Raw genomic sequence first — 27,944 nt, 5'->3', positions numbered from 1 at the left:
CCCCCTCGTCCTCGATGAGCAGAACCAGTTTTCCTTGTAGCTCATGGCAGTCTGATGTCTAGCCTTGGTCTTGCTTCAGTCAGTAGAAGTTTTGTCAGTGACTTCAGTGGACAAAGGAGTAGGCTTAGTGTTTACACATGTGTGCCCAGCTTTGTTCCCTGGGGAAAGGAGGAATTTCTGTGTGATATAGTGCACACATGCCCTGTGCTTGGAGAATCATTATCAGTGCAAGTGGCGCATATACGTTGCTACTAATTTACACCCATACTGTGTAAATGTCACTCTTCCTTGCATTAATCCCATCAAATGGGGTCTGCTCTATGAGTCCTCTCCCTCCAAAATGCATTGTTCAGTGCCATACTGTCTATCAAAACACATGCCAACATGTTTTCCTTTATGACATCCCATCACTTCTTCTTGGGTCATTCTCTCTGTGTTTTTCTTTCAGACTTGATCTGTTGGACTCTTGCATAGTTGTCAGGACTGCTTTTACTGTATATGACTAAACCATCTGAACCTACGCTCCCTCAGTTTTTCATTTAGGGCGTTACTTTGAGCCTGTCAGTAACGTACACATTCCTCAGGTGGTCTTTCTTGCTTACTGCTACTCATCCTTCTCAACATCTGCATTTCTGTGGAACAGATCATTTGGTCATGTTTCTTCTTTGTTCCCCAACACTCAGCGCCATACATCAAAACTAGATGGACCATCGTTTTATAGACTTACCCGTTTACTATAACTGGTATCTTCCTGTCAAATATTACACTACTTATCTCTCTCCATTTGAGCCAAGCATTTATTATCCTACCTCTACTTTTGTTCTTTATTTCCCCATTTTCCTGGATTTGGGAATCCAGGTACTCTGCATTTTCAGTATTGTCTGCCCATCTAGTTTCATGGATAATTCTTCAGCATTCACATTTTTGAAATTATAATTATAATTATAATAATCTTTTTCCTTGGCTTATTTTGAGCCTATGTCTCTCCAGCACATCTCTCCATTTATCAAGATGCTCTTCTAGCCTGTCTTTCTTCTCACTGAATAGAATATAATTTGCAAACAACATGTACGAAGGTACCTCCTTCTGTATGTTCTTTATGAGGGTATCCAAGATGAGGATAAACAAGAGAGGGCTCAGTGCTGATTCCTGACATACTCCCACCTTTATTGATAGTTCATCTGTTTCACCACTAGAAGTTCTGACTACTAATGTTACTTCTACATATGTGCCTTGAACAAGTTCTGGTACCCGTTTTCTCCCGCATGTACCATTAGATGATTTCCTTTGGAACTTGTGGAACCATGTGAATATTTTTTTCTTTTTCCACTAGCTGACTCAGTGCAAAAAGAGCCTCTGTTGTTGATCTTCCTGGCGTAAAGCCATATTTATTTGCACTAATACTTTGCTTCTTAGTCTCTTAGACCTTGTAAGCGTCACAGTGCATGCAATGTGTGTAGTGGGAGGATATGGGCCAATCCCTCATCCATTTCTCCATATCTGTGTGGGAATTGGCTGCAAGAGAATTCTCTTCACTGAACCTGATGATGATGATGATGATTTCCAGCCATTTGTGTGTAATCCATACATGTCTTTCCAGTAGTTTTGGCAGCAAGTGGAAGGCTGAGCAGCCAGATGATTCTCATGATTCTTATAGAGATATTTCTCCTAGCAAAAGGATTTCTCATCTGAGTGTAGCGTTGGCTCACAGAATGGAGTGACACTTTAATCAACAAGAACCTGCATGGTGACCATGTCTGAACTTGCTTCATCTTGAGTGAACTCTGGGGAGGACTGTCAGAGGAAGAGGTGGGAATGAGAAGGGGAAATAGGATAGATTAGACATTGGAATTGAATTGAATACCCATTTGGGTAAATGTTTACTGTGGAGAGAGGGGCTTTTTTGTCTTCTCCTCCCTGCTGCCCCCAAACACAGATATGTTTTCCTTTGGGCTCACAGCATTAGCTAATCTTCTCTTAGAGACATAACAGTTTAAACATCCCAGGGAGCTTATATGTTATGTGTACAGCAAACCTCAATGCAATCGTTTTGTTAATTTAAAAAAATGCTGTTCAAAACAGCAATAACCAGTTATGCTTAAGAACTGCAAAACCATAAGGGCATACCGGAGACAAGGTATCTCTGTACAGAAACTGCAATCCCTCCACTCACTGCTGGACTGCTGCTACCTCTGTGGTGGAACATGGCAGCTGTTTAAAAGTGCACAGAGTGCCACCCAGGATCTTAGAATGGGCTGTGAAGAAAAATACCACATCCAGTTGCAGCTGCAATTGTCCTGATGGAATTTGGCCAGGAAACCTGCGTGAATATTGTGGCTCTTAAGATTTAGATCTACCCTGTTTGTTCAGTCTGCTCCATCTGAATAAGTTTGAACGGGAGACACCCTGTAGTGACAGTTCTGCTGACATCAGATTGCAGGTAGTGCTTCCCTGAATGATTCCTTCCCCTTAGCCCAGAGGTGGGCAAACTACGGCCCGCGGGACCATCCTGCCTGGCCCTTGAGCTCCCAGCTGGGGAGGCTAGCCCCCGGCCCCTCCCCTGCTGTCCCTCCTGGGCGGCGGAGTGGTGCACTCCTGCTGAGCAGAGCAGCAGCGTGTCTACCTCTGGCTGCCAGACATGCTGCTCTGAGCAGCATGGTAAGGGAGCTGGGGCCAGGGGGGGTTGGCTAAGGGGCGGGTGGTCCCGGGGGACACTAAGGGGACAGGGTCAGGGTCGGGAGTGTGGATAGGGTCAGGAGACAGGGAACGGGGGGGTTGGATAGGTATGGGGTCCTGGGGATCTGTCAGGGTGTGGGGGTGTGGCTGGGGGCGGGGCAGTCGGGACTGGGAGCAGGGGGGTTGGATGGGTCAGGGGTCCTGAGAGGGGCAGTCAGGGGGCAGGAAGTGGGAGGGGGCAGATAGGGAGCAGGGGCCAGGCTGTTTGGGGAGGCACAGCCTTCCCTACCCAGCCCTCCATACAGTTTTGCAACCCCAATGTGGCCCTCAGGCCAGAAAGTTTGCCCACCCCTGCCTTAGCCACACAGTATCTTGATTTTGGTCCATTACCACAATTCCCAGCACCATTGGAGCCATCCTCCTCGGGTGTCCTTGTGGCTCACCAGTTAGCACTCTGAAGTCTCCTCCTGAGGCTTGGGCTCATACCTAGTGCTGACCCAGCCCAGTAGCACTGGGGAACTGATGTGCTGTTAGGGCATGGGTGGGCAAACTTTTTGGCCAGAGGGCCACATCTGGATGGGGAAATTGCATGCAGGGCCATGAATGTAGGGCTGGGGCAGGGGGTTGGGGAGCGGGAGGATGTGGGAGGGGGTGTGGTGCACAGGAAGGTGCTCAGGACAAGGGGTTGGGGTGCAGGAGGGGTGTGGGCTGTATGAGGGGGCTCAGGGCAGGGGATTCGGTGCAGGGAGGGGTGCAGAGTGCGGGAGGGGGCTCAGGGCAGGGGGTTGGGTGCAGGAGGGGCTCAAGGCAGGGGGTTAGGGGGCTCAGGGCCTGGGGTGTGGGGTGCAGGAGGGATTCTGGGTGCGGGCTATGGCCCAGTGCTGCTTACCTTGAGGGGCTCCGGGGTGGCAGCGGCTCAGGCAGGCTCCCTGCCTGCCCTGGCCCCACACCACTCCTGGAAGTGGTTGGCACCTGGGATGCTTGTGGCCCCTGGGGGAGAGGGGGGAGAGGGTTCCGCGTGCTGCCCTTGCATGCTGTACCTCCCCTGAAGTTCCCATTGGGTGCAGTTCCCCGTTCCCGGCCACTGGGAGCTGTGTGGGGCGGTGCCTGCAGGCGAGGGCAGCGCACTGAGCCCCCTGTGCCCATCCCCTTCCCCGGGGCCACAGGAACATGGTGCTGGCCGCTTCTGGGAGTGGTGCGGGGCTCGTGCGTCACGGGGATGGCTATCCCGCAAGCCGGATCCAAAGCTCTGACGGGCCGGATCCAACCCGTGGGCTCACCCCTGTGTTAGGGGATTTTCCTTTGCTGATGAGAGGAGCTGAAGTTCTTTCTGTTCCCTCTGGGTGTGCTGGTGGGTCTCGACGATCATGTGGTGCTCTTTCATGCAAACCCCTTCCCTTCCAAGCATGCTTTGCAGAAATCTGAATGTGGTGAGGAGGGGACAGTGGAGCAGGAGGGGACATTGAGGGATTTCTGCATTGGAAAGAGAGGTAGTTTCAGCTCCAATCTGAAATGAGCTGGATGAAGTAGGTGAGACCTACAGAGGAGAAGGCTCTGGCACCAGCAGCACCCAGCGCTTGTGGGTGACAGAGTGGAGATAGGTGCCAGATGAGTTGGTAGGGGAGCAGTGAGACAAGGGCACTGAAGCAAAGCCATGCTGGTATAATGTCCTTGGCCTTGAGGGCATGTAAATGCTGCAGGGGTTGCCTTCACAGTCACTGCACTGCTGTCTGCTAGCTCCTTGCTGCACACAGCATTCTGGAAACCTTTCTCCTTTAACATCCCTATCTTGTCTTCTAGCAGCTGCTGAAGTTAAAAAGAGACTGAACAGAGGGGTAATGGAGGATGGGTGGGACCTCTGCATTGGTTGTTGAACCATGTCTGACCCAGACTGGCATCTAGCATAGTTCTTGCACCAAAACAAGCCTAAACACTACCCCATTTAGTTTCTTAGTAGCCCACTGGATTGCTGAGTACTGATATTCTCAGCCTTGACTAGGCTGGCAGCTGAGGGGCTCGTAGCAATGCATCTGTGTTTACTTGCAGGAAGCATTGCTGAAGTGCCACCTTGCAAGCAGATGCCTAGCAAAAGCAGATGGCTTCAGAGTCCTTCTGCTTCCCTTGAAGCTCCTGAGCTTGCAGCGGAACTCCTGGAGGAACCTGCTTTGTGTATTCTCGCTTCTAGGAGTCAAGCTGGGTCAGAATTTAGGGCTGGGTTACTGAAGCCCTTACAGATTTACAGGGGGGCTCTCGTACTTGGCTTTGGAGTGAGACAGTGAGAAGTTCTGCTAATGAAATGTGGAAGGTGATGCTAACCCTCTCCTCCATTCTGCACCGTGAGGGATGGGGGAGGGGAGGGAGGACCCACAGGGACTGCCAATGTCTTGTTTGTTGTTCTGTTCAAATTCATTCCATTGGTGCGAGATCTTGTAGTGAGCATCTCATCCTGTGCTCCCCCTGCAGGCTGTTCTGTGCAGACACATGCCACATGCTGTTCCCAGAGCTGGAATTGGCTGGTGCAACTACACACAGATGTCTTGCTGTGATAAAGTCAGTACACCGTTAGCTGAATGTGTCAAACTGGCAGCTGCATTCATCTCGTTTCAGCTCCATTCCAGGGATGGCAAATACTCCTTGCCAGAGGGATGCAGGGAACTTAACAAAGGGTTAAAACACCATTCTTCAACTTCAGAGTCAGGTGAAGGGGAGCAAACCCCCAAAATACAGTTCTGGGGCAATACAGCCTGGTGGGACTGTGGATGGGAAGGGCTGCAGGTTGCTGAGCTGCAGCAGAACTAGTGATTATATCCCACTTCATGATGGGAAAGAAATAGTTCAAGCCTCCTGTTGGTGCTGCTGCACTCTACCCAGACTAAAACACCATTCCCAGCTGTCTGAGGGTCCGGTGGTGACCCATGGGGGAGATATTGTGCTGGCAGCGCAATGTAGGCATCAGCTATGAGATTTTGAGCTTGGGCTCCAGTTCCCTGGGTCTAGGAGCACCTAGATTTGCTCCCATACTGTGTACTGTAACAAGTGGATGTGCTGGCCCTTTGAGGTAGACTGACAATCAAGCACTGCTCTGTCCCTGCAGCAAAGCATGCTGGGACTTGTAATCTAGAGGGAAGTCTTGGAATTAGGTGCTGGCAAGTAACGCTGGGAAATGGAACTGGGGATAAAACCGTCTCCTTCCCTCTGAGCAGAGTGCCTGGATGGAGCAGGAGCTGCTCCTAGGGCTGTTCAGGTTGGAGACCAGTGAAGAGGACAGAGCTGTGGGTTTCTCCATGTAGAGACTCAATGGAAGAGCTGAAGAGGGGCTATGGAAGAAGGGAGGGTCAAGGACACTGAGGAGGTGCGGGTTGGTTAGCCAGTGAGTTAGACAGAGAAGCCCAAGGGAAAAGCTGCTGGGTGTAGCTTTAGAGAAGGTGGAGTGGGACAGGACTGGATGCCCACTTCATGGTGTGGGGCCCTAGGGTGGAACCCTCTAATGAGGGTGGGCAGGAGCTCCCTCCTGGCTTGGAGGGACCTTGCAGGAGGAGAAGCGTTGGTGGAGTGATACAGACTCTGGAAGGGGAATATGTCTGACTTTAGGAAAAGCTCCATTTTCCAAAGATGGGAGGGGAATCATGCCACACCCACCTCACTGTGCCCTGGCCTCATGCTGCCATGTGTTGAAAATATTTCTTCCATTCGCAGGAATCACTTGGGTGCTTTGTTGCTGCTGGGTGCCTGGGCAAAGCAAGACACAGGACTATCTGCACAGTGCTGGAAGGAGACATGGGGATGCCATTCAATCCAGTGTGTGTCATAGATAGAATAGTACTATCAGCCCTGGGCCTCTGGGTTTCACTGTCCACTGTGAGAGCTAATGGCTTGGAGAGCTAGTGATTGGTTACGTGCTGCTTTGTGGCATGGGGTGGATTGACACCAGTGCATTTCCTACCACGCACTCCATGGCTGTGGACCAAAGTTTTCACTTAAAAACAAACCATAACCCAGACAGATTTCTAGCACTTCTGGTTACAAGGCTACACTCAAGATGGGATGTTCTTCTAAATGCTCTGCTCTAGGAATTATTTTGCGGGAGGTCCCTGACATGTGTTAGATGGGAGGTCACACTCTGTGATCACTGTGGTCTCTTCTGGCCTTGGAATCCATGAATCTTCAAAAGCTCATCTGAGTGTGAACAGGTGCAGTGCTGTCTACAGGGAGCCTGAAAAAAACAGTTAATCGAATGACAGTTAACTCTGGAACATAACGATGGCAACGTGAATGTCAGCTTTGTTGCTGATTGTGTTAGCAGACACATCCAGCTTCAGTGGTGTGCTCATCTTGCAGCCCAAGATCCCTCCCACTGGGGACTCACATGTTCATGGGGAAGGGAGGCTTGCTTAAAAGGCAGGGAGCAGAGGTTAGTGAGCTTCCTGTCCAAAAGTACAGTTAAAATTCTCTTCCCCAGATGTTGCATAGGGTGCCTGGATCAGGTGTGGGCTTGCCTGGCATAGGGTTTGGCTCATGTTTGGGGTACATGCTGCCAGCTGGAGCCCTGTGCTTGCTGCCCTCCACAGCCATGGCTCGCTTTCCCAGGCTGTTTGAATAGTATGAATAGGGAATACCTGAGCCTCCAGAGCACGGTTTAGCCCCCTGGAGGGAACATGGGACTTGTTCACTCTGAGGTCTTAGTCTGAACTTCCGTGCATGACTAGTGGAAGGGTTCGGTTGCCTGGCAGCCACATGCTGCGTGGGGGCATTAGTGTTAATGCCGAGGTATGTAAGAGTCGGACTAGGCCAGTGCCCTGCAGCCAGCAGCGAATCAACTTGCAGGGCCCATTGGCTTCCCATATCCTTTGTAGAGAGGGAGGGGGAGGAGGAGGTGAAGGCCGATGGGGTGGGGATGTGCTGCAGCGTGGGAGGAGGAGGTGGTGGCCCTGTGTTCTCTTTCTGTAACTAAATCCCCGGCAGGGATGGGGGACTGGGGATGGGCAAAAGAAAACCTAATGCAATGGAAGGAGGGTTTGCAGCAGGTGGCCACAAGGTGAACAGACGGATCTGACAGCAAGATCCATGCAAGAGCTCTCTGCTACTGAGGCTAGTCTGGAGGCTGCTCTTCAGAGGAGGATTCCTCCCCCGCTGGTTATCAGAGCAGGATCTGGCTTGCTGGTTTGTTTATGATTTTCCTGTTGCCAGTTATCACCTGACTTCTGGCATGGCCATGGCTACTGGGGAAGTATAGCTGTGTCTCCCCACAGAGCGTATGTGGGAGAAGACACCTGGGTGAGAAGAGGCTCAGGCCTGCTCAGTGTCCCCAGCCTCAAGCATAGGAGCCTCTGCACATGGGAGAGGGTGCAGGGGAAACCTGTGGCTCCTCATATCTGGAAAGAACTATCGCCCAGCTGAGCCCCACTCCCCATCCTATCAAGAATGGGGGCTGGGGAGCAGGAAAACATGGAATGAGGAGATCTCCAGAATAACCAGGGGATGGGGAAAGACTGGGGAATGGAGATGGGGTGGGAAGCACCAATACAAGGGGAGGAGGAGAGAGCCAGGCAGGACAAGGACTGGCCTTAAATTAGGGGCCAAGACCGCCTTCTTGACCGCACCCCAAGGAGAGTTAAGCCCTGCCACTCCCTCAAATGGCTTTAGGGCACCTCCTCTGTGAGGGAGGGGGAACCATTACCCTGGCAGCTCCCTCTCTCCAAAGCCGCGCTGGCGCTCTGAGGCGAGATTAACCCTGCTAGCAGTGCAACAGGACTCTGGGCTAGTGGTGGTGCACTGGAGTCTGGCTTCACCCACTGGATCTGGCAGACTGAATTCCCAGCTCTAGCAGAGCGCATTGGGAAAGTGGCATTGCCCAGTGAGATCTCACAGCCTTGCAGGCAGATGTATGGAAATAGACCAGCTCACGCCTGTCCTACTGGCACCCTGAACCCATCTCTTCACCAGCTGTGCCCAGGGCAGAGCTATTGCCACAGCTGTGTTTTCTCATTAGGATGCCAGGAAATGAGAAACAATGAGCCCCTTATCTCACATGCCTGGGGCAGGTAGCAGCAGAGAGCTTCCAGCATGTTAAGCTGCTTCTTGTCTCTGTGCTAGCCAGTCCATAATGCCTGCGCCTGCACTGCTTGTCATGTGGGAAGTTCTTGATCCTGGGGCTTTGTCTGGCACAGGTACTCAGCTGAGGAATGCAGAACCAGTTTGGGCTGAGAAACCTGAGACCACGAAGGAGCCCTTAGTGACTCCTAACTTAAGTGGCTGACTTAGAACAACGCTTCCTTAGCTCTCATCCCCTAACGCCCCTACTCTACTTGCGCTACATTGATGACATCTTCATCATCTGGACCCATGGAAAAGAAGCCCTTGAGGAATTCCACCATGATTTCAATAATTTCCATCCCACCATCAACTTCAGCCTAGATCAATCCACACAAGCAGTCCATTTCCTGGACACTACTGTGCTAATAAGCGATGGTCACATAAATACCACCCTATACCGGAAACTTACTGACCGCTACACTTACCTACATGCCTCCAGCTTCCATCCAGGACACACCACACGATCCATTGTCTACAGCCAAGCTCTAAGATATAACCGCATTTGCTCCAGTCCCTCAGACAGAGACAAGCACCTACAAGATCTCTATCAAGCATTCTTAAAACTACAATACCCACCTGCTGAAGTGAAAAAACAGATTGACAGAGCCAGACGAGTACCCAGAAGTCACCTCCTACAAGACAGGCCTAACAAAGAAAATAACAGAACACCACTAGCTGTCATCTTCAGCCCCCAACTAAAACCTCTCCAGCGCATCATCAAAGATCTACGACCTATCCTGAAAGATGATCCCTCACTCTCACAGATCTTGGGAGACAGACCTGTCCTCGCTTACAGACAACCCCCCCAACCTAAAGCAAATACTCACCAGCAACCACACATCACTGAACAAAAACACTGACCCAGGAACCTATCCTTGTAACAAAGCCCGATGCCAACTCTGTCCACCTATCTATTCAAGTGACATCATCATAGGACCTAATCACATCAGCCATACCATCAGGGGCTCATTCACCTACACATCTACCAATGTGATATATGCCATCATGTGCCAGCAATGCCCCTCTGACATGTACATTGGCTAAACCGGACAGTCTCTACGCAAAAGAATTAATGGACACAAATCTGACATCAGGAATCATAATACTCAAAAACCAGTGGGAGAACACTTTAACCTGTCTGGTCATTCAATGATAGACCTGCGGGTGGCTATTTTACAACAGAAAAACTTCAAAAACAGACTCCAACGAGAGACTGCTGAGCTGGAATTGATATGCAAATTGATACAATCAATTTAGGATTGAATAAGGACTGGGAATGGCTGAGCCATTACAAACATTGAATCTATCTCCCCTTGTAAGTATTCTCACACTTCTTATCAAACTGTCTGTACTGGTCTAGCTTGATTATCACTTCAAAAGTTTTTTTTCACTTACTTAATTGGCCTCTCAGAGTTGGTAAGACAACTCCCACCTATTCATGCTCTCTGTATGTGTGTATATATATCTCCTCAATATATGTTCCATTCTATGCATCCGAAGAAGTGGGCTGTAGTCCACGAAAGCTTATGCTCTAATAAATTTGTTAGTCTCTAAGGTGCCACAAGTACTCCTGTTCTTTTTGCGGATACAGACTAACACGGCTGCTACTCTGAAACCTCTTAGTGACTCCTGTGAGTCTAGCAGCAAAACACCTCTGCCCAAAGCCTGTACCAAGCCCTATACATGAGCCTGGCAAAGGGCTCTTCAGAAGGTGGAGCTCCTGGGGGGGTGACATTGTACACGTGGGCAATGGCTGGTGGATTCACATAGCACCTACTAGTCCTGCTCTTTCCCAGCCTTTCCCCCTGTGTGCTAGGCTGCAGGGAGCTGCCATCGAGCTGAGCTCTATGGTGCACAGGGCTGTAACCCTGTGCTCAGTGGGTTCCACGAATCCTGCCTCCTCCTGCAAAGTAGAACTGTGCTGGTCCCACCACATCCAGGAGGCTGGAGGGACCAGGACGTGTCCTGGAGCATGTTGCAGGAGGAGGAGTTGACCTGGCTAGCTGACACTGTCAAGCAGTGTTGCTGCCCAACACTCTACATTGGTTACAGTTGCTTACTCAGAGGTTTCAGAGGCACTTTCTGAGCCCTCTTTCTTCTGCACCTGCCCCCTGTTTTGGTGTATTCCAGCATGTGAACGGGACACTTCTCCATGTGGATCTGCTCTGCAGCATGAGGAGCAGGGGAGGGGCCTTGCTACATCCCTTCATTGGTGATGCAAATGCTGAGATGGAGAGTCCCTACTCACACTGGCAGCCGAGTGCCAGGCTGGAGGGGTGCTGCTGGCCAGTGCTGCAGGAGGAACAGAGATTGGCTTTCTGTTAGGCTGCTAGGCTTTGATTCCCCCCCCCCCCCCCTTATTGGCAGCTGCATGGACCATTTCCTTCTCCTTTGTGTCTTCCCCTTCCTACTCTGCCCCAGGTTCCAGAGCCTGGAATGGTCTGGGCCTGGTTCTGGAGTGAGAACATCCTTCTAGACCCCTCCTTGCAGTTCATCAAGTTCCCTCAATCACTCCTCCTCTGCCTAAGGCAGTGACCCCAGAGGTATATTGATCTCTGCAGGGGAGGGGGACAGGGCTGACTAGGCAGTGCCCAATAGGGAGATAACTGATTGCTTTGGGGTGGGGGTTTGGGAACCTTGTGTGCAACTGACATCCCCTTTTACGCAGTCTTATGGATGTGGGGCTTCCAAGGCACCAAAATGTGTCCACTGGGGAAGGGGCCTGTCCGTGTGTTCTTGTATCTGTGTTTCTGCCGCTCGCCTTTGAGTTTTGTCTCTTGTTTTGCAGATGAATCTCTGAGACCAAAAATATTTTAGAAAGTTCTGTTTCAAGCTGTTAATAAGTTTTGTCAGTTTGTTTATGTTCATTCTATGCAGCAGTGGGAGTGTCAGGGTAGGAGGGACAGGCAGATTCAGGGGTGACCAGGGACTACCTTGGCTTTTCCTGGGTGTGAATGGCCCTAGCAGGGGAGTGGCTGGTGGGATGATGGAGCCAGCATTCTGAGCTGTCACAGAAGGGGGAGCAGGAGTAACAACTACATCAGCGCTTGCTGTCTGTCTGGTGCTACCCTATGGTGCAGGGCACGTTGCTTAGTGGTGCTCAGAGCAAGTGCAATCACTTAAAGGCGTGGTGCAAACACCACATTTGTGCACAGCTGTGGGCACTTTGTGGATGGGAGATGTGTTACTGGTGCATTAGGAGGTTGCTTTGGGGCTGGCAATGCCAAAATGCTCTAGAGTAGAGAAGGAGAGAGCTGGTAGCAACCCCTATATTCAAGTTGTCTAATATTTTCCATTACAAAGGATTCTTGCAACCTTTTCTTTGAGAAATGTTCGTCTCACTATTGTTTACAGCTGGCATTTGATGTTCAGCAGGGGAAAGGCCCTCAGGCCACAGAAGTGTCTGTTCTTTGGGCTTATCTACGTGGAGAAATTTGCCAGTATAATTAATTATACCACTCCAGTTATACTGGTATAACTCTTAGTCCAGAACAAGAAGAGCAATATAATTATACCAGTATAGTTATGCTGGTAATTTTCCCCGTGTAGAACAGACCCAAATCCCATGAAATTCTGTTCAGCTTTTGCTGAGATGTGAACTGTTACAAACAGCTGTGGTGGTGTTCCTTTCTGTGATGGTGTTCTTCTGGGGAGAGTTGCCAGAATCACTGAACAAGGAACATTCTACGGCAGGGCCCATGCTACCACCACAGCAGCAGCAAACACGGCACTGGAAATGTCTGAGAGCTGTCTGAGCAACAGGGTGGAAGAGACCTGGGCTGGGCTTACTCCCCTGGACCTGTCAATGGCCCTAATGGCCCTTCCTCCTCCTCCTCCTCTGGGGTCATGACATGGGGCTGGTCCCCATTCCCCTCAATTCTGTTACCACCAGCTAGCGTGGGTCACAGTCTGTGCTGCGATGCTGAAGGTTTGGGGTTTGAATATTTTTTTCCAAAATAAATGCTTCACTGCTCCTAACTCAGCATCTGGAGTCCAGCGCCCATGATCGTGGCAGCCCATTGCTGATGGGCTGCCCTTCAGTGACAAATGTGTGTGTGTGTGCGTGTGCATGAGGGGAGGAACAGGCAAGCACTGTTCAATAAGGAAACAATTTCAAGCCCAGGTTTCCAAAGCATGGTTACGAACACACACACCAGAAGGAAGGAGCTGAAGGGCTGTTGAAACAACAGGGGAAGAGGTTTCTCCTTGGTTTATAACTCATGCTTGCCCTCTCTGATTCTTTCCCTTTTGTTTTCCCCGTTTGGCAAGGTTTTTAATTGTTCTTCCTTTCCAGTGAAGTTGGTGTGGATGACACCTGTCTGTGGTTCACTCTGTGGGTAGTGCACTGGTCTCTACGGTAACTGAGAAGGTGTCTGTGTTAACTTGCCTTCTCTCTGCTGGCTTTGAGCATCTGAGCAGAAGTCCTGCTTGACACACAGCACTGCCCTGCTTTCACTGGAGGTGTGATTTTAAGCTGATTTAGTTAAACAGTTGCCAGTGTGTATGTGGACATTCATGTCTGCTTAGCTTGCTTCGGTAAATTTACAGGCACAAACTGAAGTGCTGTAACCAGCATCAAACCCGTAGAATTGTTTGCACCATTTAACTCACGTAGGTTTGACTGTACAATGTGTGTGTGTGGGCAAGGCCTAAAGCTCTGTGTTTTGTCAAGGTCTGGTAAACAGTGACTATTATGTCTGTGACAAGTTGGTGGATGCCTGTTTATCAGGAGATGTAGACCGTAAATACTATTCCCCATCCCTGCTAATAATATTCCAGCATGGCTAAGGTTTGTCCTGCCCGTTTCACTAGGGTTCATGCAGTCAGTCAGGGGGCGTTACGCTGAAAGGCTTCCAGCACTGATGCTACACTGATCTTTACTGTGAGTGTTTGTGTTGTGTTTTGCAGAAGTAACATTCATCCTCAAGTTGATGATAATGAAAATACAGAAGAAAGAAAAGCAGGTTTGTGACCCCCTCTCCTTCACCTAAATCAGTCTGTGAGGCTTCAGTGCCTCGTCATGTGTGAGAGTGGTGGCTGCAGCAAGCCCACCTACAGCCTGTGTTTGTTGTGTAGCCAAGAGGTGTGTGTGCATTTCCAGCTTTCAGCCCCTCTTGTCAGGGCCACGGACCTGTGCTTTGAAATGTAACTGGGGCTTGGGGCATATATATCTCTGCTTGGGGCAAGGGCAGAGAGTGGGATTTATTTTCCATTTAATAAACAAGACACACTTAATTGTTTGTGTTAGCCTGGGTAGCGAAGCTCCTACCATTCCAGCTTGTCTGGCTCCACAATCACTGTGATTTAGAAAAAACGGTAAAGTTGTTACAATAAGTGCTAATAAATAACCGTCCCAGATAAAGCTGGAAGTGGAGAGGGGTTGGGGCAGGGGGAGGGGAGGCCTGCAGTGCCAGCTCAGGAACCCTGCCCAGTTCAGAAATAATCCTGGCCACCAAGCCTCTGACCCTTGACTCTGACCTGCTGCATCTGGTACTACGATACAAATTGAATGAATAAATCTGCTACTGGAGGAGATTTATGAGCTGCTGGTCATTGTCTCTGCTATTTGCACAGGGAGAAGCTGCCCCTGGGCTCTGTGATAAAGGGATAGAACCTGTTCAATGTGCAGAGACTCTGCCTCTGGGGTGAAAGGTGTTTGTAGGGTGTAAAACAAGTCAGTCTGCCCTTCATGGATTTGTGTCCATGCTGTTTTTAATGGGAAACCATTAAAGTGAGCATCTAACAACGGGATAAATCTCTAAAAGGGAGTGGGAGCCTCTTTCAGCCTACTCAGAAGCAAAGCCCACAGGGCAGCAGCTAACCCCTTTCTGGGGTCTGGCCTTAACGACAAAGAAATGAATAATAACAAAGCTCAGCTCAAGCCACCTTCACTGCTTCTAGTGCTCTTCTCTCAGGACGGCTCAGCCCACACGCTAGATCCTCTCTCTCTCTCCAAGCAGCCACTGCCATCCCCCTTTTACCGTGCACTCCTTTTGTAAGAATCACATCTGCTCTGGATGATTTGATTCTTACAAGCGGAGTATTTTAGTTAGTATAGGAATAATTTTGTTCCAGTGGCTTTGATCATGGTATTTGTTTGATTCTTATATCAGTGATTTTTATAAATGGAGTGCACTGTATCTGGTTTGGATAGTGAACCACCCACCCCATGGAGTCAGCAAAGCCCACTCAGCCCTTTCCCAGCAGAGTGCATGCTGCCAGCAAGATTTAATGTGTACCAAGGGAAGGGAGCCTGGTAAAAATGCTTCCTCGTTGGCAGCCTTTTCCCAGGTTTGGTTAGCTTGCAGATTGCTGGTGGGTGTTCCCTTGAAACAGTAGCATCAGATGGGATTTCTGTAGTGATGGGTCCTGAACAACCGGAGCAAAGGCAAAGAGACATTGGGCCAGGTTCTGACCTTACTTTTCCTGGTGTAATTCCACAGCAACTTGCCTCAGAATCTTCTCATTCAAGAGCTGCCCATTGCCACTCCTGGACCTGTGCTCTCTCTGCTTTGGAGTGGGCTGCTCTGCTATTGTACCAGAGAAGGGAGAAGTTTCTACTGTCTGTCCTGGAAAATCACGGCAGCAGGGTGCCCTTCCCACAGCCCTACCTGCTTTCCTGCCTCCAGACACTGCTCCCGAGTGTGCATGGAGATAGAATGGAGAGCAGCAGGCAGCTTCGCTTCTGTGTGGGGTAGGGGTGTAGTGTAGACCAGGACAAACAAAAGTGTTGCAGGAGCTGGTGCTTCCAGAGGGAGTGGGGGAGCCAGTGGGGCTTCTCCAGAATGAGGTGAATCTCTTACAGCTCCCGTTCCTGTGGGTGAGGCTGGTGTACCACCCTAGTGTTGGAAAGCACCTCTTTCCCCCCAGTGCGTCTGTGCCTTAGCTAGGAAGGAGCAGTCCAGAGAATGAGGATGGATGGCATAGTGTGGTCAGCAGCCAGAGTTTAAGGCCAGAAGAGAGCACCAGATCATCTAGTCCAGCTGTTCTCAAACTGTGGGTTGGGACCCCAAAGTGGGTCGGGACCCTGTTTTAATAAGGTCGCTAGGGCTGCCGTTAGACTTGCTGGGGCCCGGGGCCAAAGCTGGGGCCCGAGCCCCACCGCTCGAGGCCAAAGTTGAAACCCGAGGGCTTCAGCCTTGGGTTGTGGAGCACGGGTTACAGCCCCTTGCCTAGGGCTGAAGCCCTTGAGCTTTGGCTTTGGCCCCCCTGCACGGGGCGGGGGGCCTCTGGCTTTGGTCCCCCACCCAGGGTGGTGGGGCTCAGACAGGCTCAGACTTTGGTCCCTCCTCCTGGGGTCGTGTAGTAATTTTTGTTGTCTGAAATGGGTCAGGGTGCAATGAAGTTTGAGAATCCCTGATCTAGTCTGACCTTTGTATAGCACGGGCCACCAACCCTAGCAGCACCCATATATGAACCCAACAACCGAAATCAGGCCGAAGTATTACAGACTTCAGCACTTGGCTCTGTTAGTCAGAGAGCCAGAGAGAACCAGAGAGCCTGTTAGTGTGAGGCAGCCTGAGTGGTGCCAAGCAGGGGGGATGCGCTGCACTCTCTGGGCATACCTTGCCTGGCCTGGAGTGCTAGGCTGGTGGGCCTTCTCCTTCTGAGGAGCGTTCCCTGCTGCCCAGGCTGGCCCCAGCCCCTCCATCCTCGTCTGCACAAATAATTCATGAACAGAAGCCATTTCTGCCAGTAAGTAAATGCCAAGAGTCTGCCAGGCCAGGGCCAGGTGTGGCTGTGGGTGAGCATGGCCTGGGTGGGAGACAATCAGCTCTCTGCCATACAAGGGGCTGTCTGTGTGTGGAACAGCCAGTCTCATGGCACTGTCAGCTCGTCCAGCTGTTAGCCAGAAATGCCTTAGGGATTTCTACAGGGCTGGAAGAAACCCGGGCTAGGTAGTGAGGCTGCAGGGAAGGTCCCTGTGTAGCCTTTGGGGCTGGGAGTCCTGGATGAAAGCGCAGCGGCACTCCTCTCCTCCCCTCCCTGGGGCTGGATCCCTGAGCTGGAACACCTTCAAGCTGACTGAGCTTCCACTTTCAAGTGGACCAGACTCCTCCTAATAGAGACGCCTGTCAGTGTGGCATCCCAGTAGAGCCTCAGGGCCATTGCTCCTGGCAGCCTTCTCTATGTGGACTCTGGAGAGGATGTGGCACTCACAGAGTTTTAACAGGCCCTGTGTGTGGCTCAGGGGCTGCATTCACTTCTGCACATGTCCCCCATCCACATCTGTTTTCCCCTTTGTCGTCTCAGGGTGTGTGTGCATGTGCCCGTGAAAGAGACATGTTAGGCAGAACGTTGAGCTCAGATGTGTTGCAGGCTCTGAGGTGAGGAGATGCCGCTTTCTCCCTTTGGAGATGGATTCGCTAACTGCTTGCTTCCTTTGGAAATCCCATCTCAAATTACTTTGCTGGCCAGTGCATTTGAAAAGCTTGGTGTGCTGTTAACATTATCAGTTGTTGACTGCAAGGCCTGACTTAGCATTCCAAAGTCTTCCTCGGTCATCTGGATCTCTTGGTATAGGATTCCTTTCTCCTTGAGGAGTCAGGTTTTGTCATCTTGGTTTGTTTTGCCTGTTGTGGTTGGGGGCTAGAAATGCCAGGCCTTGCACACAGACCTGTTCTCACTATTTATATTACTAAGTGGTCTGATATCCGTGGATCATTTGTTAGTGCTGTGTTTGCGTCTCCTTCCTTCCCTGTTAATGCAGGAGAAATGAGTATTTGTCAGCTGCTGTGAGTAACCTTTGAAATCTGTCACCTTTCCATGTGATTTGTGGGACGCCCAACCTGGAGGCCCTTGTCCTGGTGGGGTGGGAGTGGGGTGAGGGTTTAGAATCTGATTTATGCATGTTACTGCTTTGGGGGTGGGGAACAGATTTATTTGCTGGGTTTAAGGCTCCAGCAGCTTGTTTTCCCTCCCTCCCCTCATGGTTTCTTAATGGGAAGGACACATGGAAGTCTGTGCTCTGCTCTCCCTAGGGCATCGAGTGGCTCCCTCTACCGCTGGCTTTCTTTTTGCCAAGTCCTGACTTATTGAATAATGTGAGAACTGCAGAAATAAAGCAAATTGAGTTATTCCACAGAGCCTGCAAATTTCCTTATCCTATAGATATGGAAATAACTAGACTCGTCCCTTATATTAGGAGCCTGAGCTCAAGCACATCTGAATTTTCAGAGCTCTAAGCAGCATTACTTGTCCATCAGAAGGAGAAGCGATGGGAAGGGGACAGGTTTCTTCGCTTCTGCTTTAATCTGAGGGTTTCACTCCATGTCTCAGAAATGGAGATGCCAAAGCTGTGAATTGCCTACCCCCTGGGTGGTGCCAACTGATGGATCTGGTGGGTGCTCTACAGTGGGTAACTTGTCTAGGACAAGCAGATATAAGGGTATTATGATGTATGTCTTTATGCAGTGAGAACCATGAAGAGGACACCAGAGGTGTCTCAGGGTGGTTCTTCAAATGATGGTCCTGATGTGTATTCCACATGTACATACACATATGTACATGATACGCCTAAGTCTGGAGATTTTTAGCAAGCAGTGGTCACTGGTCTGCACCCGCATAATGGAAGGGAGCACAAAAGTCTCTTTTTAAGGGCCCCAAAAAGGTGACGGGTGGAATAATTCATCTTCTCATTATTTTTTCCCACCAATTAGGCCTAATTTCCAAATTTTGTAATTTCCTAATTTTTGGTCCATTGATTTCCAGTCCTCTGGTACTCTTGTTTACCAGTCATAATCTTAACACAGTCCTTGAATGGTGTCAGTAGACCCTTTCTGTTTAAATTAATTCAGTCTTTCTGTCTCCTCGCATCTTTTCTTAAACAGTTTTATATAACTGATTACTGTGACAATTCATGACAATGTTTTTCACAGTTGAGCTCACAGTTAGGGTAAATTTGTAGGTCCAGTTATTACAATAGACCTGTGTTCCCTGTAAGCTGCGCACTTGGGCGGCCTCGCAGGAGAGATTCAGGTGCCACCGAGCTGATTAGGAGAGCAGGCACAGCCGGCTGCATGTGTTCAGGTGCTCCTCCTCCCATCACGTTGGTCTGTCCTGCAGCTGCTCCCAGGAGCCGGGCGACCCTCCTGCTGGTTGTGCAGAGCGGGAGAGGGGGGAAGGGAGGCAGGTGCTGATGTCAGGGTGTCCCCCTTCCCCCACCCCTGTATCCCATCTCTGCAGAGCAGGGCAGAGGGGACAGCCTGGCTCAGGAGGACTTGGAGCTTCTGAGGTGTGAATGGTGAGTGGCTGAGTGCCTTTCTTAAAGAGACAGTGCTGTTTCAGAGATTTCCCCAGCAGCTAGTTCACACAGTCTCTCTCTCCCACTCCCCCTGTCCATGTACCCCATCTCTGCAGAGTGGGGGAGGGGAGACAACAGGGCTCAGGACAGAGCAGGAGAGCTTTCAGTGAGTGTTTTAAAGAGACAGCACACGGCTTTCCCCAGCAGCAAGTCCTGGCTGGAATAATTATTCCTATGGTAACTTTTAAAAAATATATATTATACCTAGGTTTTTTGTTTCTAGTGGTGGCGCACATAAAATTTATTCTGCATGTGGATGGAAAAAATTAGAGGGAACATTGCAACAGACCCCAGGGACATGGGCTAGACCCTATTGTTGAAATTTCCCTCTGCTGAGTGCTGGCTGATTGTAACAAATCCCATAATCCAGCCCCATGGTCCATCCCAGCCTTGATACCTTGCCTGGCCAGGTCCTGTTAGAGTTGTTAACTAACACATGATACCATTGGTAACTCCTAAACATTGCTAGAGTCTCTGCATTGCTAGGGTCTCTTATCTGTGGTGCTTAGCTAAATACCAAGGTGATGGGCACCGTTGAAATACCATTGACAGATGGATGAGGTCTCCATTCACAGATCCTCTTTGAGGGCACTGGGTCTGCCCCAGAACATGGGTATCAGCTTTTCTGTCCTCAGTTTGCTCACTGCTCTCTTCAGCCCCCGCCTCTGTCCTGCCAAACACATTGTAGTGATAAAGACACAAGCACTTCATGTTCCCCTGTGCGTAGAGCTGGGTAACGGATGCACAGCTGTGTCCTCCTAGCAGCTCCTATACGGTGAGACCAGCCCTTCTGTCTGTGAGAGCTGCCTTGTCCAGACTCCCTGCGATGAGGCCTTGATCTTGGCTGGAACCTCTAGGGGTAACTCATAAGAACCTAAGAACAGCCATACTGGGTCAGACGAATGGTCCATCTAACCTAGTGTCCTGTCTTCTAACAGTGGCCAGTGCCGGATGCTTCAGAGGGAATGAACAGAACCAGGCAATCATCTAGTGATCCATTCCCCGTCGTCCACTCCCAGCTTCTGGCAGTCAGAGGCTAGGGGACACCCAGAGCATGGGGTTGCATCCCTGACCATGTTGGCCAATAGCCATTGATGAACCTATCCTCCATGAACTCCTCATTCTTTTTTCAACTCCCTAGGGTACCCTTTGGTAATGACTGGTGGTGCCTGCCTGTCTCCAGACTCCCAGTCACTGGAGTTCTCCATCTCCTCATGCTGAGTTTGCAGGATATGTTGGTCCATTTTTGTGGCAGCAAGTCCCATCTGCCATTCCCTTCTGGTGTCACTTCCATGCTGCTGTCTGAACACAGGGCTTCCTTGAGTATCCGACTGCGCTCAGCCTGAGGTTAAGGAAGGAGCCTTTGTGTGAGCACTTACTGCCAAAGGAGTCCAGAGGCACAAGTCCCAGTGGCGTAGTGCTGGGGCTGGGACCTGCAGGCCTCACAGCGCAAGGAGCGGGACAAGCTGGGATTCAGAAGTAGCTGCTTGTACATTAGTAAAGATGCTTTTATTTCTGGAGCTAAAACCTAATGAGACAAATTCATCCCTGGTGTAATTCTACTGGAGCAATTGCTTCATAGCTTCTTATATTGTGAAGGAGCTCAGAGACCTGTACAGTGACAGAGAATATACAGGAGACTCCTCTCTGGTAACGGCAGTGTATCCATCTCTGGGTGGGAAATGGAATCTGTTTCACATGGCTCAGCAATGTAAGGCTGCTGGGACCTGGGACAGGAAGTGAAGACGAGAGTCCAATTGTAACTGAAGGGGGAATGAAGGGAGCTGTGATGCGGTTAGTCAGGTATGACTCCATCCAGCACGGAGCTCCTTTGGGAGATGGCTGCTTTATGATTACAGCTGGTCAGAAAACTTTTGTCAAAATGGGTTTCTGTCCGCAAATGCTGTTTTAAATAAGCTGAAATTTTTTGTTTTGGATAAAAATTGAAATTTCATTTTAAACTGAAATTTTCATTTTGAAATTTATTTTATATTGTTTTTAGTTTTACATTACTGTTGTTTTTATGTTATTCCATGACATGCCAGTAGTAGTAGCATAGAATAAAATGTCATTGTGACATAACTTGACATGGTATGACGTCATATTATCTACTGCTATTGGCATGTCATGGAATAATACAAAGATAATAGTAATTTAAAAAATACCAGAAAAATACATTTTGAAATGATTGGGGATTTATTTTGCAGGCAAATTTGAAAATACTGGTTTTCACAGTGATTTGGAACAAAAACAAATTTTGAAATGTTATTTTCCCTGAAATGGAAATTCTGCATTTCAACCAGCTGTAATTATAATAGTTGATAATTACATGATCACATACTATTTTTTCACAGGAACCCTGCCTCATTCAGTGCACAGGATTAACAATACTCACTGAATGAGCAGCTATTATATATTTTGGTTTCTTCTCATTCTTCAGTGGGCAGCCCCAGGCATCATGTACTGCACTCTATTCAAACCTTGTTCTGAAGGTAGAATTATGTATTTTCACATGGGCTTTTTTTGTGGCACTCTTCACTGTAGTACCTGAGTGTTTCAGATTAACCCTGTGAGGTTCAGAGGTATTATCCCTGTATTACAGATGGGAAACTGAGGCACGGCGAGATTTAAGTCCAAAGTTTCCATTGATTTTGGGTGCCTAATTTGTCATGCCTTCATAACAGTCTATAGCAGGGATCGGCAACCTTTGGCATGCAGGCTTCCCGTCCGGGAAAGCCACTGGCGGGCCGGGATGGTTTGTTTATCTGCTGTGTCCGCAGGTTTGGCCGATCGCAGCTCCCACTGGCTGCGGTTCTCCGTCTCAGGCCAATGGGGGCTGCGGGAAGGGCAGCCAGCACATCCCTCGGCCCGCGCTGCTTCCTGCAACCCCCATTGGCCTGGAACAGTGAACTGCGGCCAGTGGGAGCTGCGATCAGCTGAACCTGTGGATGCAGCAGGTAAACAAATCGGCCTGGCCCGCCGGGGCTTTCCCTCGCGGGCCGTGGGTCAAAGGTTGCCGATCCCTGGTCTATAGCAGTTTATACATTCAGAGCACAGCTCCCACTGACTTCTGTTGCAGCTGTGAGTGCTCAGCGCTAGACCTACTGGGAGGACAATTACATTTCTTGGGAACTTTCAAGGTTTTAACATTTGTTTTTGTTCCTCAGTGGAACGAAAACAAAACCTTTTGAACATTTTTGCAAGAAATATCTTCATGCTTGTCAGGACCATGGGAAAGCCATGTTCAAGTCCCTGTCCTGTCTGATTCAGAGCAGCAGGACATCTCAGGCCACTCCAAATCAGACACAGCTGGGACTTTAATATGGGTCTCCCAGACCAATACCATCCTCACCCAGCTATAGAATTTGTCTTTCGTGCCTCACCAGAAGTCCAGGAACCTTCCCAATGAATATTTATTTGGAAACTGATGTGTCTCTGCCAAATGTTTCAACTTTGACCAAATAGCACATTTCACTGAGATGATTGTTCTGACTACCTTTACTCAGCACTTATAGCTCCAAGTCAGGCATCCAGAAAATGAAAATCACACAATTAATGACCCCCTGTATAGAGTTGGGTTAAATGACTCGACTAACATCCCACAGGAACTCTGTGGCAGAGGCAGGGATAGAATCCAGTTCTCCAGGGCAGCATTTAACTCTCTTAACCATGAGACCATTCTTTCCCTTCCTGCAATCACCTGCCCATGCTGTACAGACCTTCCAACTTCTGCAACAATTGAGGCAGGGGTTCCATAGATAATAGCCTTCATCTCTACCCAGCCCTGAGTAATCCCCAGACAAGGTCCAGCTTGTGCATTGAATGAGATCAGGATACCGTGGGAAAAAATAGTATGTGATCATGTAATTGAAGACAGTATCATAATACATATGCCCAAGGGGGCTGAATGAAAGTTGCACAGGCCACCTTAATACTGGCATTTCCTGACATTTGTGTGATTGACTTTGCAATCTTAATAATGTTCTTTCAATGTAGTTTTCTGTATGTAATTTCCTGGGTTTTTAAAAAAGCAAACTGAAAAAACAGAAATTCCCTCACATGGTATCATATTGGCACCCCATGGGTCATCAGCAGAGTTGGGACCTTTAGATCCATCACACAGCTCTCTGTCACTCAAGCTAAGGGAATAACAGATAGCAGTAGCAGGCTGCCGTGCTCTGTGTGGACCAGCACTGGAGTGGGATAAAACACACTTTGCCAGAGGGTTTCACAGACATTCGCTGACAGTGGTATGTTGAGACTCCAGAGTGTGGGGTTCCATTCCAGCCTTTGGATGGGAGTATTCTCTAGGAGGTGCAGACTTTTCTGCCCTGTCCCTGTCTTGTTTCTTCTATACACCTGAGTTCTCATCCCTTTCTCCTTGCCTACAAAGTCCCAGACTTGCTTGCTCTTCTCATCCCTGTCCTAGTCTTCTTGCCTGGCAAGTCCTAATTTTACCATCTAAACTCCCAGTCTCCTCCACTCTCTTTGTTTTCCCTTTGAAAGTTTGATTGCGGAATTAAAAGTTAACCAGTGTTGGAGTTGCACCAAGTTTGTGTGTGGTTAGGGTGCCAGGTTGTGGTGTTGCCTAGCTGTGACTTGCACAAGTTGTGTTATTCCTCTGCTCAATAAAGACTGTGCCTCTGCGGAGTTGGGTTATAATGGCAGCAGCCTGGGAGCATGGGCTGGAGCCTATCTGCACCAAGCTCTCCAGTAGGTTGATGCATGTTTTCTCCTTCTCACAATCACTATTCAGCTGCCCAACGGTGAAGTTGGCATGGCAGAGGGTGATCCTGCCAAGCAGCCGCTCTGGGCCATCAAGGATACAGGCAAGGCCTGCCCTCTTTTTGGGAGCATGGGGCTGAGTGGAGGCTGTCTTGTGCTTTAACAGTATTTGCAAGGGGCTAGGAGTTTAAAAGCAACTTTTGGTGTTTTAGCCAATGCAGCATTGACTTGCTGTGCCATGGTGCAGGAGCTGCTGCTGACAGGTGGCCTCACACAGCATCATTCATATGGGCTTGTTCCTGTGGCTGGGGCTGATTATGAAATTGTCAAACTAATTTAGTAATTGTTGGAACACGCCACATGCAATGTGAATTCAGACGTACTTGGCACAGTTCCCAATCTGGGCCATGAGCAAACGACATGGCGAAGCCAGAGCACTCAGCTGCAGGCCCCCACATTGCTTGTGAAACAAAGGAACTCAAGGCTCAGTATGGTTATACCGGAGCGTGTCTTGGAGCTCCGTGAGTAGAGGGAAGCCAGAATGTCACAGCCCGAGTCAGGGGCTGGTACCAGAAGAGTCTGATCATTTTATGGTTTAAGGTTTTATGGTTTATGGTCTTGATGTGCACCAACAGCAGCACATGTGGGTCCAGGGGGGTTTGGCAGCTTGTGTAACTCCTCTGCTATGCACCAGTATAATTTAAAGATGAGGTGTATAGCGAGTCCGCTGGTTGGGTTATCTGCGGGGAATGAACCCTTGAGAATCTGCTACCTGAGCAAAAGGAGGTTTATAAACCATACCATGTAATCCGACAACTAGAGGGAGATGGAGAGCTGCACTGCCTCAGCCTCCAAGGCAGAAATGGAGGGTTCCCCTTTGGCTGCTTTGAGGTGAACAGGCCAGACGTTTGTTTAAAGAAGTGTTTGTTATGTACCTTAGAAATCTCAGGAAGAGCACATCTTGTTTTTTGCTGGAGGTCTCAATGGAGGAGCCAGAGAGCTGGAGGAAGTGCTTTCTCACTCTGTAGTGGAGAGGAGTTGAGTCTTTAACTAGAGACCTTTTCTTCCAACTCTTTTTGTCAGGAATTTGAGATGTGAACAAAAGCAAAAATCTCAGTGTTTTGAACAATAGAAATCCCTTCCTTTCGCAATCATGCCTTGTCCTCGTTGCCTGTGGGGTCATGAACCTACTAGCTCTCCAGTTGTCCAGAGGGTTTTCCAGGAAAAAACAGGGTAGACAAGATCTGATTTCTAACAGGGAGAAAGCAAGAAGGATAAGAACTTTGAAGAGCCCGTCCTGGCCTTGCTTGGAGAGGAGGAGGAAAGGGCATGACCTGATTTTTACTCCTTGGTGGTCACCTTTAAGGAGCAGTGTTGAGCTCTGGTATGGAGGAAGGGAGAAGAGAGTCCCATGCTGTCCTCTTTGACCGGAGAGTTAGTGTCTGTGAGGCAGGATGACTATGGCATCATACCACATCCTTGCACTGTACCCCACCTCACCTCACCCAGCGGGGGAGAGGAAAATCCCTGATTTTAAGGCAATGGCTATAAGCTCTGGAAGAATGAAGCCTCTAGGTTGGTCTGCTTGGTTACTAGCTGCAGCTGACACCTGCCTGCTGTTGCTGTGCAGAGGACTGGCTTTACCAAGGCGCTCACAGCATGGGCAGGGGAGGGACACTGCCATCATGAAGGGTCCTAAGCTTGTTATGTTTAGGGCCTGTGGTCCAAATTTATCCTGGCTGTAACCCAATTGGCTTCCATAAGGTGTCCCCCAGGGCCAGCTCTGAGCTGTAGTTTTGTCACTCTGTTGTGGGAGGCCGAGGCAGCCGCTTGGATGATATCTGATGAGGCTGTTGTTTGGAAGGACTGTCCTGTCTGGGGGGAGAAAGAGCAGTGGAATCTCACTTTGAGCTGCTTTTGTAATGCTACAAGTAAGTATTGTCCATGAGGAGCTTCCCATCAGCTGTGCATTCTGTCTGCTTTGCATCCGACTCATCCTGCTGGCATAACTCTGCACCCTGGGCCCTGCCCTGGGGCTGACAACACTCGCCAGACATCAAGTTCTGTGGAGATGGGCTTTCACCTAGTTGCTGGCAGATCTTACTTTTCACAGTCTAGCTCTGGCTGAGGACATTGTCTCTCCCTGGTACAGAGGATTGCAGAGAGAACACATGAATGGGAAAGCCCTGTGTGCAGCTGGAAGTGGTCATCATGGTTAAGCAGGTGCTCAGGACTGAACAAGTGGTCAGTGTATAGCTCGGGGGTTCTGTGCTGCCAGCACCTCCCTACCCCTGCCTCTGAACCAGGAAAATGATGCTTCCTCTCCCTCATGGCTAATTTCTGGGCCTCTTGGGATCATTCAAATGATTTGCAAGCACTGGGGTGTTTCCACAAGGGCCTGCTCAGATTCCAGGTTGCCTAGCTGCAGTCTCTGTCATCGTGCCCCCCCCCCTCCCCCGGAGCTGGGATTCTTCCTCAATCCCTGCTACATAACATAGCTTTGTGCTGAGAGATTGATTCCTCTTCATAGTTTGTGAAATGCTTTGGGATGAAGGTGCAAAGTAAATGTAAATAATTAATCAAATCCCCCCACACAACCCAGGGACCTCACTGCCACAAGAGATGCCTGAGAGACTGGGGGATTGAAAAAAGGAATCACCATTTGTATGGAGAATGTAAACATCTCCAGTTACATCAGTGTTCCCAAATCGAAGCTACATTGAGGTGGAGATAAGGTTGAAAGCGCATGCTGGCAGTTTAGGGTAAAAATGTTACATGGATTTTGTAATTATCCCAAACCAAGTGTTATAAACTCAGAAAATTCAGAGTCAAGGTTAAACTTTAAAAGCAATCCAAACATGTTAAGTTAAGGAAATGCACATTTAGGGCAACTCAGTCAGCCTCACCTCTGCCCTCTAGTGATGCCATCCAGCTACCTACGATTGATCCCTAGGAGTGTTTGTAGTCCCAGATTAGAGTAATTGGATTTTTAAAGACATACTAGATTATTTTTATGCCTTTTTTCTCCTGGTGGTGCTACGGTGCAGGAGAAGATTTTCTGCCCCAGCCTCTACTGAAGGATAAATTTTCAGTTATGAAAAATAATTACAAGAAATTACCATTAATCTTCAATTATTTCTTCACACATAACCAGTGCTTAGGATTTAAGTGAGTTTTAATTTGGTGGAAAGTTTGAAGAATCTGTATTATTCCATTATTAAGATCATTCTGAGAGAGGGGGGTGGAGAAGGGCTGACACCAGGGAATAAATTTCTTAAAAGACCCATTTTCAAATCAATTTGAGCTAACAAACCAATTGATTCACTTGTAAATTCTCAGAGGATGAATTCTGTACCAAAGTGTAAGTGCCGGAATTTGGGAGGGCATGTGCATTCTTCATGCATAGTGAAGCAGTGGAAGGCTTGGTTCAAGTGTAAAACTCAGCTCAGCCTTAACCATGTCGTCATGGCTGGTGCCTCCATGATGATAAAATGAGACAGAATACCAACTCCATTGCTCAGGACACATACTAGGAAGAAGCTTCCCCCTAACTGTCCACACAAGGTATCTTTCACCTTCTCCTGCAGTAGCTGGCACTGGCTGCTCTGAGAGAAATGGGCTAGAAGGACCCACTGGGCTCATAATTCTTCTGTTCCTGTCTGCCCTTCAGCTGAAATCCTGTGCCTGGCTTATGCTCCTAAAGCTCTCATCAGCACAGTGAAGAGAACAATGTGAGCTGGGAAAGCTTGACTTGGTGATCCTTTCCTGGGGGTGTTGCTATGAGGGCAGGTGATGCAACTGGTGAGCTTGGAAAGGGGGGGGGGGAGGGGACGGAACCTCCAGCCAATCATGTGCTTGGGTTTCCTTGCCAGCGTGGTAAGTGCTCAATGCAGCTATGCCAGCAAAGCTGGGAATGTGACACCAGTCTATGCAAGATGTTCCCCGTCAGTCTCATTTCATGGGTCACTCACTTCATTGTTACTATGGAAGGGAGGCAGGAGTTTCCTCTGTAGCTGAGATGGCAGCTAATGAATCTGAGCTGTGCGCTGGGAGAGCTGCTGCAGGGTGGCCTCTGGCTCGCGCACGGCTGGGGAGGGCTCTGTGGCTCATGCAGGCCGGCATGAGGAGTGACAGTGGTTAAGTCACA

The 27,944-nt window shown here is 49.3% G+C and overlaps 1 protein-coding gene across 7 annotated transcripts in view; it reads left to right on the top strand.

Annotated features, from left to right (window-relative positions):
• Nucleotides 1–27,944, top strand: part of CHD6 (chromodomain helicase DNA binding protein 6) — a 195,355-nt gene that overhangs the window by 60,553 nt on the left and 106,858 nt on the right. For 5 of the 7 annotated variants that reach the window (XM_034787627.1, XM_034787630.1, XM_034787624.1 and 2 more), the window contains one exon: nucleotides 13,678–13,733. The exons of the other annotated variants lie outside the window; for them this stretch is intronic. In XM_034787627.1, coding sequence (XP_034643518.1) covers nucleotides 13,701–13,733 — 33 coding nt within the window. In that variant the 5' untranslated portion in view covers nucleotides 13,678–13,700. The remainder of the gene's footprint in view (nucleotides 1–13,677; nucleotides 13,734–27,944) is intronic. 7 annotated transcript variants of the gene reach the window in all.

The sequence above is a fragment of the Trachemys scripta genome, chromosome 12 (genome assembly GCF_013100865.1).
Source record: "Trachemys scripta elegans isolate TJP31775 chromosome 12, CAS_Tse_1.0, whole genome shotgun sequence".
Lineage (NCBI taxonomy): Eukaryota > Metazoa > Chordata > Testudines > Emydidae > Trachemys > Trachemys scripta.
This window is presented reverse-complemented; position numbering and strand designations above follow the sequence as displayed.